The 20126-nt window shown below is 46.7% G+C and overlaps 1 protein-coding gene across 2 annotated transcripts in view; it reads left to right on the top strand.

The window, feature by feature from the left end:
• Positions 1-18349, top strand: part of CC2H3orf52 (chromosome C2 C3orf52 homolog) — a 33283-nt gene extending 14934 nt beyond the window's left edge. Inside the window, exons 3-6 of one of the 2 annotated variants that reach the window (XM_030329826.2) lie at positions 2415-2542; positions 8982-9052; positions 12244-12425; positions 16786-18349. In XM_030329826.2, the coding sequence (XP_030185686.1) occupies positions 2415-2542; positions 8982-9052; positions 12244-12425; positions 16786-16790 (386 nt within the window). In that variant the 3' untranslated portion in view covers positions 16791-18349. The remainder of the gene's footprint in view (positions 1-2414; positions 2543-8981; positions 9053-12243; positions 12426-16785) is intronic. The other variant, XM_030329827.1, reaches the window with a different exon arrangement.
• The last annotated feature ends 1777 nt before the right edge of the window (positions 18350-20126 follow it).

Here is a 20126-nt window from a genome sequence, read left to right as displayed (position 1 = left end):
CAGAGCCTGACGCGGGGCTCGAACTCACAGACCGCGAGATCGTGACCTGGCTGAAGTCGGACGCCCAACTGACTGCGCCACCCAGGCGCCCCTAGAGACCTCTTTTGGTGTCTCTTCTTAAGAGTCTTTGAATTCAGCAGTTGTGTGAATCCTGAATTCATTTTCTGGCTTTCCCCGGTCCTTTCCAGGGCAGTGATATCTGCTATGGAAACTAACCTGGTGGTTGTGGAGATCAAAGGTACCCATCACAGCATTATTACAGTGGAAAGTGAAAATGCTAAAAATGTGATGTAAGGAAATGGTGAGCCAATTACGAACATTATGCAGCCATTAGAATAGTCTTTGGCAGGAATTCCAGACACCAGGGGAAACGGCTTTTGTTATGCTAACAACAACAACAACTAACAACGGAATCAAGACAAATAAGGAATAGTCTTCTCATGGAGACTTAAAATATGTAATATAAAATATGGGGGGGAAGGCGCCTGGGTGGCTCTCAGTTGGTTGAGCTTCTGACTTTGGCTCAGGTCATGATCTCAAAGCTCTTGGGTTCGTGCCCCATGTCAGGCTCTGCTGAGAGCTCAGAGCCTGGAACCTGCTTCGGATTCTGTGTCTTCCTCTCTCTCTGCCCCTCCTCCTCTCACGCTGTCTCTCTTTCTCGCTCAAAAATAAATAAACATTAAAAAAAATTTTTTTAAATAAAATATGGGGGGAAGAGTTGTTGATTAAGGGGTTATTTGTAATTTTTTTCTTGTTTTGCTACAATTTCCTGTACTTGGCAAGTTTGCAGCTATGAAGACGTAACTTTATTGTCAGACAAATGAATGTAATGACTTACAACAAACAAGGGTGCAGAGATAATTCCTTGTGTTGGGGGCCCTCAAGATGACGCCTAGATCCAATGATTTGCCGGGAGAACTCATGGGACTCAGCATACAGTCATAGAGATGATTACGACTTATCATGGCAAAATGGTATAAAGCAAAATCCAGAGGAAACTAGGCACAAACCTCAGGACAGACACACTTACATGCTCTAGCAATGAGCTGTAACAACGCATGTGAAGTGTTGTCTACCCCGGGAAGCTCATGAGAGGCTCCAGTGCCCAGGGTTTTTATTGGGGTTGTTCCCATAGGCAGCCTTTGCCTGGTACCTACCAAAATTCTAGATGCCCAGAAGGAAAGGAGGTGTTCAGCATAAGCCACACTGTTTGTACCAACCGTTTGAGGCATGGTGAGCCCCTCTTCAGAGGGAAAGGTGGGAACCCTCCCCACATCCAGGTTCCCAGAGGCCAGTGAGGGGCCAGCGTGAGCAGGCCTTTCTCAGCTGGTCATCTCGGGCCATGTGATCTCTTTTCTGCACGTTCCTTCTTTCCTCGTGCCTCCCGTTTCCTCAACTCCGTCAGGGAGTAAATATCAGGATTCTTACTTCTTCTCACCGGCCCTTCCATCATACACTCATGGCCTTTTCAGAGTCCAGTAAAAGAGGCCACTTCTGTTATGTCTGCACTTTGGGATCTGAGAGGACGGTCTGAGGCAGCGCGGACACACGTTTCTACCGCCCACGCCTTTCTCAGGGCCAGAGGGGTGGTTCCTTCGTGGGCCAGTGGTGAGGCCCACGCGGAGCCCGGGGAGCAGAGGCAGCACCATGAGTGACAGCTTCTAGCTCCTGGCGCCTGGCTTTGTGTGTTTTTCCTTTGGCTTTAACTGCTTCAAAATCAATTAGCTCACCGTCATTAGAGTGCAGGCAGCCACACGTTTGGCCAGGATGCAAGGCCCTGGGGCTCTGAGTACACTTTGGCTTCCCTTCTACAAACAGAATGCGTCGACCTTTCTCTTGGGTGGGACAGACTGCAGAGTGATGGCTTCGTGCCCACCTTTTGTCATCCTGGGTGATGTCAAGACCCGGCTCATGTCTAGTCCCCGTGCTGTTCTGGTCCGTGATGTGATGTCCCTTTCTCAGCATGGTCCTTGACAGCCCAGAATGGAGGGGACTCACTGAAGTTCCTTGCTGCCAATCCCTATCCCCCATCACCCACCATTTACCCCGCAGACCCCCTTCCAGCACCTGCCAGGACACCCACATACATAGCTAAGGCTGCAGGTTCAGTTTAACAAAGGAATTCATTTTCTTCCCACTCACCCCCACCGGCTTTGCCCCGTTTGTATTCGATGGAATCTGGGACCTCTTCTGCTGTAAAACACACAAACAAAATTTTTGTCATAATGGAGGCAAGTCCCCTCCATTTGAGATTTTGATATTACCAAGAAGACACAGCACTTCTGCTTGTGCCTGCTTACAGTGTCTGGGCTTTATCCTTGATGAATGCTCCTGGCTTTCTGCAGCGGCCAGTGGAACAATTTATTATGTTAAGCTTGTGTTTACTTTTGCTTTTTAATTCCCGCCCTCTTTAGCAACTTATATCGATGAAGATGAAAACGAAATACTTGAATTATCATCAAATAAAACATTCTTGGTCGAGCTAAAGATTCCAGAGGACTGTGTTACCGAGGAGGAGTTGCCTCACCAGCTCAGGAAAAGGGTAATTATATCTTAAGCATTATTTACAGAGTCCTTAGCATTAGAATGTGGGTTCTTGGAGAAAAGCTGGCATTGGGCTCTCAAGTAAGTAGCTTCAGGCTTGGATTCTTTGTCTGGGTTTTGGCAGAAACTGATGCTTAGAAATGGGTTTTCTGTAGTGTAAAGCCCGACAGAAGAGCTCTGGTCTCCAGCTAAATGCGTCCTGGAGGACAGTGTTCCGTTTCCTCACTCTGGTCTTACATTTGATTCAACCTGTAGTGTCACTGAGGGTCTGTGATGTGCTAGACAGCTTGCCAAGTGTCAGAACCATAAGGTCTGTGCCCTCAGTGGGGGCTCACAGTCCAAGAAGAGGAAGCAATTCAATAGTTCTAAAACAGGGCGATATGTTCTATTGTGGAGATGCATATAGAATATTTTAAAGGCACAAAGGAGGGGCCTCTAAACTACCTGAGATGAGGATGAAGGCTTGGAAGGCCTCTTGGAGGAGGTGATACTTGGGATGAGTCTTGAAATATGAGGCAGGAGTGTTCTAGATAAAAGAGTGGAGAACACTGCGTGTGGTGGGGATTTGCAGAGGCGAGGTGTGGTTTTCCTACTCTTTGGCAAGGCACCGGAAAAAAAATTTTTTCTTCCCTCAAAGTATCCAAAATTTATTTTGTTTTGTATCTATTCACAGATCTTACAAATTGAATTCCTATGTACGTATTGATTTTCAGTGTCTTTTGAAACCGTAACAGAGGGGCGCCTGGGTGGCGCAGTCAGTTAAGCGTCTGACTTCAGCCAGGTCACGATCTCGCGGTCCGTGAGTTCAAGCCCCGCGTCGGGCTCTGGGCTGATGGCTCAGAGCCTGGAGCCTGCTTCTGATTCTGTGTCTCCCTCTCTCTCTGCCCCTCCCCCGTTCATGCTCTGTCTCTCTCTGTCTTAAAAATAAATAAACGTTGGGAAAAAAAAAAATTAAAAAAAAAAAAAAAAAGAAACCGTAACAGAAGTAGGATTTTTTTTAACTTGTTTGATTTTTGATTTTTTTAAATTTACATCCAAGTTAGGTAGCATCTAGTGCAACAATGATTTCAGGAGTAGATTCCTTAGTGCCCCTTAACCATTTATCCCATCCCCCCTCCCACAACCCCTCCAGTAACCCTCAGTTGGTTTTCCATATGTATAAGTCCCTTCTGTTTTGCCCCATCCCTGTTTTTATATTATTTTTGTTTCCCTTCCCTTATGTTCATCTGTCTTGGCTCTTAAAGTCCTCATATGAGTGAAGTCCTATGATTTTTGTCTTTCTCTAATTTCACTTAGCATAATAGCCTCCAGTTCCATCTACATAGTTGCAAATGGCAAGATTCCATTCTTTTTGATTGCCGAGTAATACTCCATTGTATATATGTGTGTGTGTGTGTGTGTGTGTGTGTGTATATATATGCACACCACATCTTTATCCATTCATCCATCGATGGACATGTGGACTCGTCCCATACTTTGGCTATTGTTGATAGTGCTGCTATAAACACAGGGGTACATGTGTCCCTTCGAAACAGCACACCTTTATCCCGTGGATAAATGCCTAGTAGTGCAATTGCTGGGTCGTAGGGTAGTTCTATTTTTAGATTTTTGAGGAACCTCCATACTGTTTTCCAGAGTGGCTGCACCAGCTTGCATTCCCAGGCACTGAAAATTTTTAACGTTCGCTGACGTGGTCAACCTTTCATTTGAGCCCTTGTATGTGGTGATGGAGAAACACTGGAGGGTTGGTTGGGTTCACAGCCAGACCCAGAAAAGTATAGGCTAAGAGAGTGTAAGCAAGACCAGCCTGGCATGCATTACATGCTTATCTGCAGTTGATAGGTTGAATGGTGTGAGTCACCCTCCTTTGGTTTCCCTTTGATTCCTAGGAAGGCTCCCACAGGAGGAGATTCCTTCTCGGTCACCCCGGAGTTCGTTTCTGGGTACTGAGGTGCATGATATTTGATTGCGCCTTTGGTCACAGGAGTTTGTGCTCTGGGATGATTATCTGGGCTTCTCTTCTTCCTTCTTTCCCTTGTTTAAATCTTACCTGCAAGCCCCCTTCCCTCCTTTTCTTCCACCTGATTCCAGAGCAAGTGGCCGTGTGAATAGCCTCCTGCCTTTTTCCTCTTGATTGTTTTTTTCATCAAGGGGTTTTGCATTTGCCGAGCAGAAATGAAATGATTCAGCATCTGCACGTGTCACGTGTTACAGACTGAATTCTTGATGTCAAAGGGAAATGGATGTTAATCATTCACCTTAGAGCCATATCTCTGGCACAGAGCCGGACATGAGCAGATTCTGCAGGTATTTTTAGCTCATCACTGTGTAGTGCCAGAAAAACAGGGACTGGCGTGATCCCTGGGGCAAGTTTACAGGCCAGTTTGAGCTGGTTCCTTCTGGGATCAGTGGAAATCATTATACATTCCCTGTATACCCACAGGTGCATATGAGATGCGTATAAACAACTCCGTAAAACATTAAAAAAAGCTTTTTTTAATGTTTAATTTTGAGAGAGAGAGAGAGAGAGAGCGTGAGCAGGGGAAGGACAGAGAGAGGGAAACAATGTGAAGCAGGCCCCAGGCTCTGACCTGTCAGCACAACAGCAGGGCTCAAACTCAAGAACCAGAAGATCATGACCTGAGCCGAAGTCAGACGCTTAACCTACTGAGCCACCCAGGCACCATCTCTGTAAAACATTTTTTTAAAAAAGAGCTATCTGGTTTGCAAGATGATACAAGTTAAGGCACAGCGAAGTGAAAAAGCTACTGCCTTCTGGTGTCCCAACCAAATACGTCCAGGAACAAAAGTGAGCAACTTATAGATATTAGTCTTTTTTTTTTTTTTTTTTTTTTTTTTTTGAGAAAGAGAGAGGGCACACCAGCCGGGGAGGAAGAGAAAGAATCTTAAGCAGGTTCCATGCACCCAGCACCGGGGAGCCCGATGTGGGGTTCATTGTGGGGTTTGACGTGGGGCTCGATCTCACAACCATGAGATGATGACCTGAGCTGAAATCAAGAGTTGGACACTTACCTGGCTGAGCCACCCAGCTGCCCCATGAGATATTAGTCTTACTGTTAGGTCAAGAATTCCTTTCTTTCATTCACTCAGGCCAACTTCTGGAAGTTTCCGGATACGGAAGGTAAATGAGAATGAACAGTGGAACACCATGTCCTTGCTTTTGCTTTATTGTCTTGCTTCTCTAAACAATTTTCCTAGCCTCTCGCTTATCCTACTGCCAGAGTTTTCTTCTCTTCCAGGTGGGGCCCTGATTCTTCTTAAGCCAGCCTGTTAGGTGCACGTCGTGTTAACCCTGGCCTGTGTGCTCGATGCAGGAGTTAACAGTGGCTTCTCCAGTAACACAGGGAAGCTGTCTCCCTGGTCCCGAGTTAGCGACTCTGCCCAACTCTGGTAGCTCACTGGGCGCCTCGCTCAGGGTGCACCCAGCCTCGTAGGCACAGCGTGGGACACCAGAGCAAGGGGTGAGAGGTCCCTCATTTCACTTCTTTGGGCCAAAGTAATGTGGTTAACGGCTCCCGGATATGTGAACATGTCCTAATGACAGCAGGGGACTGTGTCACCAAAAAGAATCAGAATCATAGAGCGGACACTAAAAGGGATCTGATACACCATTTCAGCTCTTAACATAAAATTTTAGCTTAAAATTTTTTTCTGAGAGGGGCCCCTGAGTGGCTCAGTGGGTTAAGTGTCTGATTCTTGGTTTTGGCTCAGGTCATGGTCTCACGGTTGTGAGTTCAAGCCCTGCATGGGGCTATGCACTGACGGCAAGGAGCCCTACTTGGGATTCTCTCTCTCCCTGCCTCTCTGCCCCTCCCCTCTCTTTCTCAAAAATAAACATTTAAAAGTAAATAAATAAAGGGCACTTGGGTGGCTCAGTTTGTTGAGCATCCATCTGCACAGCTCAGGTCATGATCTCACAGTTGGTGAGTTCGAGCCCCACGTTGGGCTCCGTGCTGACAGCTCAGAGCCTGGAGCCTGCTTCGGATTCTGTCTCCCTCTCTCTCTGCCCCTCCTCCACTCATTCTCTCTCTCTCTCTCTCTCTCTGTAAAAAATGAATAAACATTTTAAAAAATAAACAAAAATAAATGAATAAATAAATAAATGACATTTTTTCTGAGAGTCTACTATATGCAAAATACTACTAGGCCCTAAGGATTAAAAAGGAAGAGGAGAGAGGAAACAGAGAAGGCTGGAAGGACATAATCTCTTCCATAATACGTGTGTGTGTTTGTGTGTATGTAAGGAAGTGCGTGGAAAGAACACCATCGCTAGCATTTCCCCCCCCTTCTCCTCCTCCTCTTCCTCCTCCTTCTCCTCCTCCTCTTCCTCCTTCCTGTTGTTGTGCGCAACCCTGTGAGAGCCGCCTTCTTCTTGCATGGGCCTGTTGGCAGCTTTCTTTTCTCTGAGGCTCAGCAACTGTAAGATGACCTAGTCATTTTTTTCTGAAGTTTTATCACTTTATGCTTCTTTCCTCCTTGGTATTCAGGACACTTTCCTTCTTGCTTCATCCTCACTGGGTAGTGTGGTAACATGTGAGGAGGAGGGGATTTAGTGTCTGTAACACCTAGGACTGGATTCTTTGTGAGCAGAGTGGCCTTGGGCAGGTTTCATGACCTTTCCGAAAGCTGTGTCCTTTATTAACGAAAGGGGAAGAGGTAGTAATGCCTCTTATGTCAGGTTCTTCTAAAGAGCATGGCAAAAGTGACAAGATTAGAGGCATACAAACTGTAGGTGCTCTGATCCCCCCTGCTCCACCCTCAGGAGATTGAATTGGCACCAGGTGAATTCAGTGGGCACGTTTGTGAAAATGTAAGCGCCTGGAGATTCTGTTGGGAAGTAGGTGGGAGACAAAACGAGCAGAGCTCCCCTCAGGGCACTGCTTTTAGGCTAGGATTCCTATATCTGAAATGTGAGGAAAAGGCTAATCAAAGGCTTGGAGAAGGTATTTGTAATGTAACACCAGCTAGCGTTTAGACTGTAACACCAAACATTCCAGATACAGAAGTTGCAGATACCGCCAAGGAACAGGCAACCCAAGAGAAAGACAGGAAACCGATAATAATTCAAAAGTGAGAAATCTCAGAGTTCGTAAACACACACGAAAAGATTCTCAAATCCCACTAGTAAAAATGCATATGGAAAACCATTCTGTACCCCTTAGATTGGCAATAATTAACACCCCCCCCCCAAAACCTGGTAACGCTAAGTGCCAGCAAGGCCCCGGGAAATGTAACACACTTGCTGGGATGGAGAGCAGTGTGGCAACATTTAGGTGGGCTGGAGACGCATTCCCTCTTGGACCCAGTGATTCCATTGCTCTGCACAGACTCAAGGGAAACTTTTACACGTACAAGAAGAGAGGCGCAGAAATGTTCAAGGGTGATTGCTTGGGCATGGTTTGTGATAAGAGGAGATTCGTGCCAACAGTGCACGTGGCCATCATAGGGGAATGGAAGGGTTGGTGTGACCATTCAGTGACCATTCAGTCAGTGGTGACTCCGCAGGAGTTAGGAGTTAGCGTGAATGACCTCCGTCTCTACGTACCATCATGGGGAGTTATCAAATGTAATTTGGAGTGGAAAAAAGAAGAACGTGTAGACTATGGCACCTTTTATTTGCATAAAAACATAAGGTAATTATGAATTGTTATGTTACGCAAGGAACTATTACATTTGGAAAAACATGGCGTGAAAAGGATACGCGCCGACTTGCGGACAATGATTCGTACTGGGGAAGGGAGGGAGGAAAAATAGTGTGTAGGAGGCGGTTTAGCTTTGTTTTGTTTTTGAAATAAAGGGCTGAACTAAGTACAGGAAAATGTGAAGTCACGAAGCCTGGGTATTGGGAACACAGCTGCCATTTTTTGTGTGCGATTGCAGTATTTCATGCATAAAACGAGGATTCTGTATCTTTGCAATTAGAGGCCAGCTCCATTTGGTCCCATTACCCAGGGGAAGGTGCTATTCCTGTGGCTTCCGTGGCTGTTTCTCCTCACAGTAAAGCTCTGCGGAAAGGAGAGAAGAAGCCCTTGTCCAGTGGTGTGCCAGGCCCCGGGTGGCCTGTTCTGCCACCTTCCCAGCCCCTGCCGTGTTGTCTCCTGCCCGGGGTCTTGGGGTTTGTTGGGCTCTGGCTGCAGACCACTCCCAGCGTGAAGGCTACAAGGGTCAGCACAACACGTAAGAGATGTTGAAAATCCCAGCCTGGTCACTTGCTCCTTTTAAATGAGTGTTAGCTTGAGTTTCAGTTGGGGTAGGCCCACACCTTCCTGTTTCTCTGTCTGGGGCCTCTGGATAAGTGAATTCCTACCTAGTGTGGAATCTCTGTCTATGAGAGTTTTGCTTTGTCAGGTGATACAGACGCAATATGATCCATCTGTAACGCGTGTGGTTGTTTTCCTTGTTCCTGTTTTTTTTAGCTCACAGATGTGTACAGTTCATCCCCGTCTCTGAGTCGTTACTTTACTTCAGTGGAAATTACGGACTTCAGGTAAGAATGTGAAGCATGCCACGTTGCTCTTTCTCTGGAAAGCAACCCCCATCACCATTTGTCTAGAAGGACTTCCTGAGTGTCAAAGCACAAAAGGAACTGATGATGGGATGTGTTGGCTTTGGCTTTGGAAGGGTCTTTGGAAACCTACTAGCTCAACTCCCTGATTTTACAAAGGAGCAAAGTGAAGCCCTGATTAATTAATTACAAAGGAGCAAAGTGAAGCCCTGACAGGGTCACATGGAAGAGAGGAGAAGCCACTCCCAGGTAAGCCATTCCTGCAGATGCTCCAATAAGCTAGGGGTAGGAATAGAAATAGATCTCAGATAGTGACCTGATGTAAATGGTATAATCCAGATACTAGCTTTTGCTTTTGAGGAACACTAGGAATACAGGAGTCCATGCTCCTTATACAATATTAAAAATATAGAGACATCTCATACAGGGAAAGTCTACCGTTTCCTTCCACCCCACCTACTACCCCTGGATATTGCATGTTCTAGTCAATTCCTTACACATGGTATGTTCTGCTCCCTTCTACTGAATGGGCTGCCATCAACAGTTTGGTGTGATTTCTTCTATTCATGTACTTACCATATATACTTTATATATTATACATGTATAGTAAATACATGCATAATATATAGTTTTTCTTTATATATCTCTTAATCCTAAATATTTTTGTCTCTATCTATAGAACCTAGATAAAAGGTGTATGTGTGTAGGGGTGTCATCTGATTATTTTTTTGTATTGTTAGGAGAAGATTTACATGACAAAGCTTTCTTATCCACTATTCTTAAGATATCTCTGGAATGTGACCATCACAGATAGTATTATCTTAAAAAAGAGATAGTATTATATTGGGATTCCTGCTTCTCAAACTATAAATTTCCCAGACCATAATCTTAGTACGGGGGGGGGGGGGGGAGCATTAGTACAGGGGGGAAGCTACCGAGGGGATAGCACAACGAGATAGGGCCAAAAGGGACCTGAAGTCTGAAACTGCACACAGTGGCTGGTTGCCTTGACAACTCCATCCCTCTTTCTTCATGGACCCCCCCACTGTGCATATCACCTTATAGTTACATCTTTGACATTGCTCGTTTTAATCACAAATTTACTGGTATTAAAATGCCGATAAAAAAGCCCAGCACATTTTCCTCTATACACTAGCCCTGACTTGCAATTTAAAGACAGAGCTGAGAAAGGAAAGACACTCAGCCTGAAGGGTCTTTCTGAGAATCCAGCCCCCATATTATGGGTTTAGAGGAGGTGGGGCTGCATAATGGGTTGGGGTAGACATTGGGGGGAACAAAACAAAAACATTAGAAGGTTGAATCAAATGTGGCTAGAAATCTGAAGATTAAATGTTAGAGAATTTGTTTTTACGAGTTATTTGAAAGAAAAATCTAAGACTTGAGGATTTTGGGTAGAGGAGCTCTGTACGGGAAGCACTTTTGTTGCATTTTAAGAGGTCCAGGCAGCGTTTTAACAGTGTTGGGATGAGTAAGAAACAAAAGCCATTGTCCCCCAAAAGGTGCTGCCGCTAGCGGGCAGGAGACAGCCAGAGACCCCTGGCAGCCAGGTTTGTGTCTACACGGGATAGTGACCTCAGTCCTGCCCCAGCCCAACAGGAACCTGCGAAAATGGCCTTTGGTTCGTCAGTTGTCAGGCGCACTCTAATAGTGGGCAGCTGAGGCGAAGCCCACATGGCTCTGTTTTTCCTGAAAATCCCTCCTTTCCCCTCAAGATCTAGCCTTAATGTAAACTCCCCCAGTGGGTGACCTGATGTGGTGGGACTAGGTTGGGCTAGCCAGGCTGGGTTAGGCAGGGCAACCCTCTCTTTCAAAAACTTCTGGTCTAGTCTTCTGAAAGTCAGCCTGTGATCCTTTCCATAAGCCATCCTGAGACCTTGCCCACCTGTGGGAGTGCAGGGTGGCTGTACGCCTTGATGTGCAGCTTGATGTGCTATCAATGGTCAACCTTGATGTTGACCATCGACAGCAAAAACTGGCAGGTGGAGCACGGGGAACAAGTAATGACACCTGCACACTTGTGTCTCTGGCTGAGAGCCTGAACGTGCATTTTGCAGCCCGTCCGTAGCAGCACACGTAAACCGAGAGGTTCTCCACAGTCTTGATGGTATTTTGGTCATCCGAACTGCGGAGTTTGGCACACTGCTTGGCTGTCACGGGTTATAAACCGGCAGCCACATGAATACGAGAATAGTGGCCTATGTGACCTCTGGCCACAAGAGGGGGCTCATTCCCCGTCCTTAGCAGGACCGGCGTTCTGATCCAGGCTCCCGGGAACGGCAGGCAGGCCGGTCAGTCAAAAACTGCCCTAGGGTGAGAGTCTCAGATGTGGCCACCTCTTAATTATTTTATTGCAGGCTCTTAATCGGGGCCTTCTTGAACCAAAGTATGTGGATAACTTTGAAAAACCTGTATGTCGAGGTAGCATTTAACCAGCCAGGGTAAGCTACTAATTAACCGAAGATAGCCCTATGATTATTTTCATTTTGGGGCTGGAAAAATGTTCTAGGAAGATGAAGACCCCTTTTCCTTAGGTCCCTTTCCTGAGAGTTGCAAAGCTGAGAGCCTCGGGAGGTGGAAATTGGACAGAAAACAGGTCTCACTTTGGAGCTGTGATATGCTGCCGCTACACAGGGCAGCCGGTGGGAATTCGGGAATTCTGGAGCCAGCTGGTGGCAGGGAGCTTTGCGGCCTACCTCAGACATTTTGTAGGTTAAGGAATGAACTGGTTAAACCAAACAGCTGTGACAGTCACTTGGGGCAGGGAGAGGGTGGAGCGTGAGGATGTGGAGAAGGGAATACAAGAGGAGAACAGGGCTTCCCTGCCTCAGGGGATACAAGGCTGGTATTGGGGCAGAGGATGGGCCAGCCCTTGGATCTTCCTTGACAGTAGCTGGATGGCGACTCTCCCTTCAAGGGCCTCTCCCAGGGGTCTCCTAGAGGATGGGTTTTAGGTGGAAGGAAGAGGTTAGGGTCATCTCAACTTTGTGCGGTGAGATTACAGAAGAGGGTTCTTCTAGGACAGTATGCCCTTTGCCTTTTTGTACTGGAGGAACATGAGGAACTAGAAAGAGGGTCGTGCTAAAGTCAGCTTCTTGGGTTGCAGTGTGATGCTGTTGATCTGTGTTGCTGTGTCTGTTTGGCATGCCTTTCAGCAGTGAAAATGCCACCGTAGCCTACCACCTGCAATTTGGGGTTCCTTCAGAAGATGACAGTTTTATGAAGTATATGATTAGTAAAGAGTTGGTGCTGGGCATTTTACTACAGGATCTCCATGATCAGAGAGTGTCCGGTTGTGAGACTTTGGGGCTTGATCCAGCATCCCTCTTGCTCTACGGTAAGTTGAAGAAGTCAGGAAGGCAGAGTTGTGACCTTCAGTAAGTGAACCAGATGGAGGGCAGCTGGTTTGGTTTGATTTCTGCGCAAGTGATGTTCACGCTCCATGGAGGAGGTTACACGGTCCTGCCTCCATGAGCAGACAGAGTAGGTGGGAAAAAATAATTAAATTGCAAAGATGAGGCTAAATGTTTCCCTGTTGTAGCTCACCCACATTTGGAGTCCCATATCCCACTTTGCAACATCATTGGTGAGCTTCATGAAAATGCCACGGTTTCACAAGAGAAGTATTGAATTTGGAACGAATGATACCGCTAAATCATTGAAAGATTATCTCAGTATGAGAAACCGATCTCCTTTTTCTGTTGAAGGCCACTGAGTCTATTACATTAACAGAGGGGCATGAAAGGGCAAATCAGTCTCTTTGGAAAGTTAATCAACTTACTCATCTACTTTTGAAACCAAGAGTGGAATGAGAACATTGGTATGTTACTTTCATCAGCACGGAAAACACCCTGCTTGTCAGAACCTGAGAATTTTTAAGACTTTGCACAAAACGCGGTGAAAAGGAAGGTGGGGAGGAGAAGTAACCACAAGCCTTGGAGACGCGCCTCCATTGCGTCTGCACTGGGAGCTTCGGCCTGACCTCTGGTCTCACTTCCCACCCTGATCCCTCGCTTGGAGGGGCCCGGGCCCTTGTTAGTTAGCCCATAATGCTGACCATCTTGTATATTTCATCATCTGCGATCCACCGGAAATACTTTCTGCACACCGGTAGTAGTAAATGCCAGTTAAATGAGTGCAAAAGGCAAATTAGGAGATGTAGTTAGCACCAGGCACGGTGCCAGCCAGCCTAGAATCAGAAGAGCAGGACAGATTGGCAAGTACTCCTGTTCCTACATAGTATGAGAAGGGGTGTTTATTCTACTGGCATTTCTTGATGACGGGAAGTGAAAGTAGGCTAATCCTTGTTTAAGACGGTGTAGAGTTATATAAAGCAGTTCTTAAAGCTTGCTTTTTCCCAAATAAGTAGAATGAATGATATTCAGAGGGCCAAATTTAAGCTCACTGAGAATGAATTGCTTCCTCACAGAGCAGTTTTACTTACCTGAATAAGTAAAGTGTGTCTGTGGGCCAGACAGAGAGCATCCAAGTGTAGGGTGAAGAGGTTATGCACCCCTCAACAGGAATTTTAGAAAGAGAGAGAGAGAAGGGAGGAAGGAAAGAAGGGAGGCAAGGAAGGAAGGAAGGGAGGAAACCCTTCAACCCCCTGCTGTATGAAGAGGTGAGAGAAGGGAGGTGCAGCTGCCTGAGATGCATCTGGTGGCCGTTACTGTGTCATGAGTGATCTCGATTTTCCGAGCCCCCTCTGTACTTTGGTGGTTACCAGCTCTTTCCAAAGGTAGGCAGGGAAAGTAGAAGAGGAGGGTGAGAAAAAATTGAGAGGGTTATAAGGGTGGGAGGGCCACTCAGAGGGCAGTGGCTTGTGAGCCTGGGGAGAGCTTGGGAAGAATTTGAGCTCAGACAGATGGCCTTGGAGACATATCCCCGGGGCCAGACGGCGGCAGGTGCCCGAAGGATGCAGCCAGGAGTAAGCAGGAGATTGTATCATTGTTCCTCTCAGACCTTTCTGCTGGGGGTGGGGGGTTTCTATGACCCCGTGTCCACTTTCTAGAGCGTGCATGTGCAGTGTTTGAGCCATTTGATACCCTCAGGAGTGTATCAGTCCAATGGGAGACAACACAGTGACCACTTGGGAAGAGTGAGGAAGGAAGAAGAGAGACCCCGAAAAGGCAGGCAGGCTAAGGGAGGGGACGAGCTCAGTCAGGGATAGGTGGGCTGAGCAGAGGCCCCTGGGAGGGACCCAGTGAGACCCCATGTGTTCTTAGGCCAGTTTTCCATGTTCACCGCACTGTGGGTCTGAGGGTTACCCCACCCGCCCCCGTGATCCTCTGGGCAACCAGTTTCCCACAGAGATGCTGTTCCAATTCTGCAAAGAGCAATGATTCTTCTTTTTTTTTTTTAAGTTTATTTATTTTGAGAGAGAGAGAGAGAGAGAGAATCCCAAGTAGGCTCTGCACAGTGTGGAGCCTGATGGGGGGGCTCGAACTCATGGATTGGGAGATCATGACCTGAGCTGAAGCCAGGATTTAACTGACTGGGCCACCCAGCCACTCCAAAGAACAATGATTCTTAAAATTCTTTTTCCAGGGGCGCCTGGATGGCTCAGTTGGTTAAGTGTCTGACTTGATTTTGGCTCAGGTCACGATCTCACAGTTCGTGAGTTCAAGCCCTGCACTGTCAGTGCAGAGCCTACTTGGAATTCTCTCTCTTTCCCTCTCTCTCTGCCCCTTCCCCAGTCTCTCTCTCTCTCTCTCAAAATATGTAAACTTAAAAAAATATTTTCCCACGTAATAAGAGCTTTTAGGATTGATTCCCTTAGCAACTTTCAAAGGTACCACACAGCAGTGTTAACTCTAGCCCTCATGCTGTACATTCCACCCCCAGAACTTATTTATCTTACAATTGGAAGTTTGTGCCTTTTGACCACCTTCACCCGGCCCCCTCCCTCTGCAACCCATCTGGTCTCTTTTGCTATGAGTTTGTTTTTCCTACATTCCACGTGTAAGTGAGATCGTGCAACATTTTGCCTTTCTCCGTCTGACTTTGGTCACATAGCATGCCGCCCTCAAGGGTAAGGGAACTGCTTTACTAGATCTCACCTCCCCCTTCCGCTGTTTTTGAGCTGCTTCACTTTATGGGTGTTTGGGGGCCTGGGGATGGGGCGGGGGTCAGTCTGTTTTACAAATGTAAAATGGCAGCACGAGTTATTTTAGACATCTTGACCTGGGGTAGTTATTTTGTACTGTTTTCACATATGTGAAGGACTCAGCTAGACTAAATGAAGGCAAAAGCCAGATTTGTGTGAGAGAAAAGAGGAAAACGCTGCAGTCAGTGAGAAGAGTGAATCCTGTTTGCACATTTTGGGGGTAAACTGATGAGCTGGCTGCCGGCAGAGGAGCCAACGTGTGAGTTCCGGTTTTGACAGGACTGCTTGGTATCTAGGAAAATCATTTAGGTTGTGTATTGATTTTCCCGGAATCTTGGAAAGTTTAGCCAAGAGGCACTAATTCTCAAGTGGGGGCAGTTTTGCCCCTCCACCGCCCCCTCGGGGTAGCTGGTAATGTCTGCCGATGTTTTTAGTTGTCACGACTGGGTGCGTATGTGAGATACTAGCATCTAGCATCTAGATACCAGCATCTGACCATCTTACAAGGCACAGGGCCCCTCTCTACTGTGGTAGAGGTTTTTCCCCTGTGGGGGAAAAAAACAAAAAAACCAAAACCTCAAGGCAACCTGGCTGGACGCATGCGTGACAACATCCCTCATGACCCTATAGCATGAGACCACTCAATCAGGCTGCATGTTTGTGTGTGACCATATAGGGAGACAAAGAAATAGAAAATGTATATAAAAAACTACGCTACCTGCCGTTCGGGGCTCAGTGCTTCGGGTACGAACTCAGCTAAGCAGCGCCGGCATGGGTGAAGTTGCTTCCTGGAAAGAAAAGCCTCAGTGTCACGACTCTCTGTGCGAGAATCCTGCTACACTACTACAAAGATTTGTCCAGCCCCAGATGTCAACTGTGAGGACCCTGTGGCAGTGCACGGACCCTCCGTGTGATGGTCCTCAGGTCCTTGCATGGGCATCTCCACCTTGGTCAGGCCAGGTCCACGCCATTTCCCTCATCAGACTTGCTCACAGTCTATTGTATACCATTTAACACACTGAAAATTTAGAGGCTAGTAGATATCTATTAGCTAGAGGCTAATAGATTATGAAAACGGACATCATTTAAATGTCCTCAGCACCCAAAAGGCTTCAACAAAATGTTATCGTGAATCATACCCAAATGAGCAACGGGTTATCTGCGTTTTGAAAAGCATTCTAGGGCACGTGGGTGGCTCAGTCAGTTGAGGTCCCACTCTTGATTTTGGCTCAGGTCGTGATCTCCTGGTTGGTGAGTTCGAGCCCTGCAACCGGCTCATGCCGATGGTGTGGAGCCTGCTTGGGATTCTCTCTCTCTCTCTCTCTGCCCCTCCCCAGCTTGGGGGCTATCTCTCTCTCTCTCAAAATCAAATAAAAATAAAAATTTAAGAAAAAAAAAACGAAAGAAAAGCATTCAGAGATACATGTGTGTATTGACCGAAGAGAAAACTTCCTCTGTTAGGGATTTATAGGCATTTCAAGTTTACACAAGAGTTTATTTTCGAACCCAGTGAAATAAAATGAAAGCATAAATCTGTACAATAATCATGATTTAAAAAAATTAATGACTTCCGTTTGTATTTTCTTTTCAGAATGAAGCGGTGGATACCAGTCTGTATCTGAAAGCAGTGCTCCACTGAGTTTGGGGATGAGAGAATTCATGTCATTTTCCAGAAGGGATCCTGTGAATTAACGTGGAAGGACTGGCAATGGTCTCTCCCCCCCATTCTGCGTTTATGAAGTCTGGCTCCGTCTCCAGCAAAACAGCACCTGCGAGCTACTGCGGCTGGGTTCAGCCTTGACAGAGGCAGGAAGCCCACAGTGGGGTTGGGGGTGGGGTGGGGGGGTAACGGGGTAGGTGGGCGGAGCTTGCCACGTGGGGCTACTGCTATTCTTGGAGCACTAGTTGCCCCCACCCACATGTGGACACTTTCTCTTCAGTGCAAAGGTGACCTTTGAGGCAGGATCTCCTCAGCCTGTGCTGGTGGAAAGAGAACACAGTAGGTAGGCAAGGGTGAGGGACAACTGAGCCCCTCGCTCTCTGAAATCCCCTCCCATTCCCCCACTCCCGATGTGATATTTGATCTACCTCCAAGCAAGACTGTGAGGAAGGCACTGGACAAGACCAGAGCGGCAGAGTTCTGTGTCTATTTCCGTGACCTGCAGATCTTGGCAAACTGGCCTTGGCCACATTATCCGCTATCGCTGTGTTATGTATAGCTACAGAAATACCACGTGTGTTTATTTCCCATCTTCTTATTGCTCCCGTGACTCCTGAACCCCACTTTTGGAAAGTGGGTCCCTATAAGCTTGGGGGTTTGAACACACAGCTATCATTTGGGATAGTTTTGCCAATTTACAGTTTGTCACACTTCCATCCGAGAAACATTAAGGCTGCCTAGCCCTGTGCTGTAGATACTACGCCCGGGATTTTTATTGTCCAATGTTACTGGCCTTCCTATAAAACTCCGTGTCTTCAGGCAATGATGGTTTATGTTATTGAAGATGGTTTGAAGCAATTTCCAACTCTCTGTTGGAAAGAAACTGTTGGAAGCTTAATGCCAACTTGTTTGCAGGCTGAGGGGAGCATTAGTGACTGTGTTGATCATCTGTGGGTACAGAATTGCCTAGCACGAGGAAGCACAGTATTTGTTTTGTGGGGAAAATTGATTTGCTGGAAACTTTCCAAGAGAGAGTGTTGTGATCATATAATAAGAGTCTTAGCCATGGTGTCTCAGTTAAATTGGCTGTGGGTGGACATCAGTATGAGGAGCTATTGTATATGGGGTTGTGTCCAAATGTGCGTGTCAGGCCAGGTTTGCCTTGGTCTTTTTGAGATCCAGGACTCTGGAAAATGTGAATTTGCTTTCTTATTTAACTAGAGGGTGCATTTATTGTAAACTTGGTGTGCCATTTTGAGGATAGTTCCTTAAACTAGCAAAATAGGTGAATTTCCCTTCTTCCTCTTTATTTTTTACATGTCAAATGTAAATCTTAGTGTGTTTGTACTTTGTAGAATGTAATGAGTAACTTTAATGGAGAAGGATTTAAAAATATTTATAATAAATTATTTTTGCGTGGTCATTGTCACATTACTATTGCTTCGTAGCTGTTGACTCTCCAGGGCCATGATTTCGGCTGGCATTTTCTTGCAGTTAATGGTGTTGGAACTGATTTTTTTCATTTCCCTGAGGGCAGCTTCCCCTTCTGAGTAAGACTGAGCTGGATGGGCTGGGGTGGGCTGGGTCCTGCGTGCCAGTGAGAGCGGGGAGGGGCCCTCTCTCTACCTTCCAGTTCCTCCCAGGGCTCTCCCAGTAGGACCAGGTGTCTCAAGGGCCTGGGGCCAGAAGGAAGGACCTGTTCCTGTGTGGAGACAGGATGGTGTGGTTTTCCCTTCTCCTGAGATGCAAGTACCTTTTCTTGGGTTTTGACCCCTTGTGAATCACACAGAAGACTTTCCATAGGTGTGGCTCTTTGGTTCATGTGCTGTGGAAAGAGTTGAACTTTGTGACTAAAGCATGTTGAAGTGTCTGGAAAAAAAATGGCACTCACGTATACACTATTCTGCAATTGGAGATGAGTTTATGGTTCGCCACACATCTTAACGGTGAGCACAATGCCTGGTGCATGATAAGGTTTCAACAACTATCTGTGAAACAATTGAAAGATTTAAGAAGAGAAACTGGGGCGCCTGGGTGGCTCAGTCGGTTAAGCGGCCGACTTGGGCTCAGGTCATGATCTCTCGGTCCGTGAGTTCGAGCCGCGTGTCGGGCTCTGTGTTGACAGCTCGGAGCCTGGAGCCCCTTTCAGATTCTGTGTCTCCCTCTCTCTGACCCTCCCCCGTTCATGCTCTCTCTCTGTCTCAAAAATAAATAAACGTTAAAAAACATTAAAAAAAAAAAGAGAAACCGATCTTTTCTGGAAGTCACTTAGGGACAGGAAAGAGACAGCCAGATCAGTGGGATGTGCCGCTTCTCCTATTCCCAAGAAAAATTCTACCCATGTGTCCAATTCTTTTTTGCCTCTCAATTTAACTTAGTTCTGTATATTTTTTTTTAATGTGCTTTGCAAACAATTACAAGAGAGACCGATTACAAGAAAAGAAGCTGCTGGTCTTGTTAGGCATTGAGACTCTGCACAGACCAAGTGGGAAACAGCAGGAAAAAAACAGCCCGGTGTGAAAAATAAAGACAAACTGTAGGGTTGTGGGCAGTCAGAGAAACGAGTGGTCAGCATACACCAGTGGGGTTTGAATAGATTTGCTTTCCTTTACACGTGTTTGTGTCTTCTGAGGATGAGGTTCACGTTTTGTCTTTTCTCTTTTAGATGTGGGCTCTGCGTGGACTCCTGCTCCATCCAGAGTCTGGTCAGTGCTGAGAAAAACGAGAGAAGTCTCTCTGAGCCTTCCCTTCTCTGCTCCCGTTACTGTTTCATTGCTTTAAAATAACTAATTCATGCTGTCACCGCGCTGATGGCAGTGGTGTCCTCAGACATCCTTTCACCTTTCGGTTATCGTTAGAGACCATGTATTCGTAGCCTCAGAAGGTAGTCCCCTCATCGTCTATTTAGGAAACCGAGGTCTGGAGAGAGCGAAGAGTGAGCTTAGAGTTCCACCATTTTGGGGGGCAAAGTCCAGCCCATGGGGCAACTGCACACCATCAGTGGCCTCCGACTTTGGCAGGCACCCCAAGGTCCTGCTCAGTTCAGGCTTGGCTGATGTCTGGGAAGCCACAAAGAGCACAGGCGGTGAGGGGGGAAGGGATGGGTTGACAGGTGTCACCATCAGACTGTAGAAGACTCTCTGGGATGGTAAAGACCACTCAGTGCTTCCCCAAGTGCCTTGCAAAAAGCACCCTCTGTCTAAAAGGGGGAAGAACTTATACTGACCCATTTAACAGATGGCAGAACTGAGGTATGCTCAGATCAAATGACT

Source organism: Lynx canadensis, chromosome C2 (genome assembly GCF_007474595.2).
Source record: "Lynx canadensis isolate LIC74 chromosome C2, mLynCan4.pri.v2, whole genome shotgun sequence".
Lineage (NCBI taxonomy): Eukaryota > Metazoa > Chordata > Mammalia > Carnivora > Felidae > Lynx > Lynx canadensis.
The sequence above is the reverse complement of the archived record's forward strand: the minus strand, read 5'-3'. Positions and strand labels throughout refer to the sequence as shown.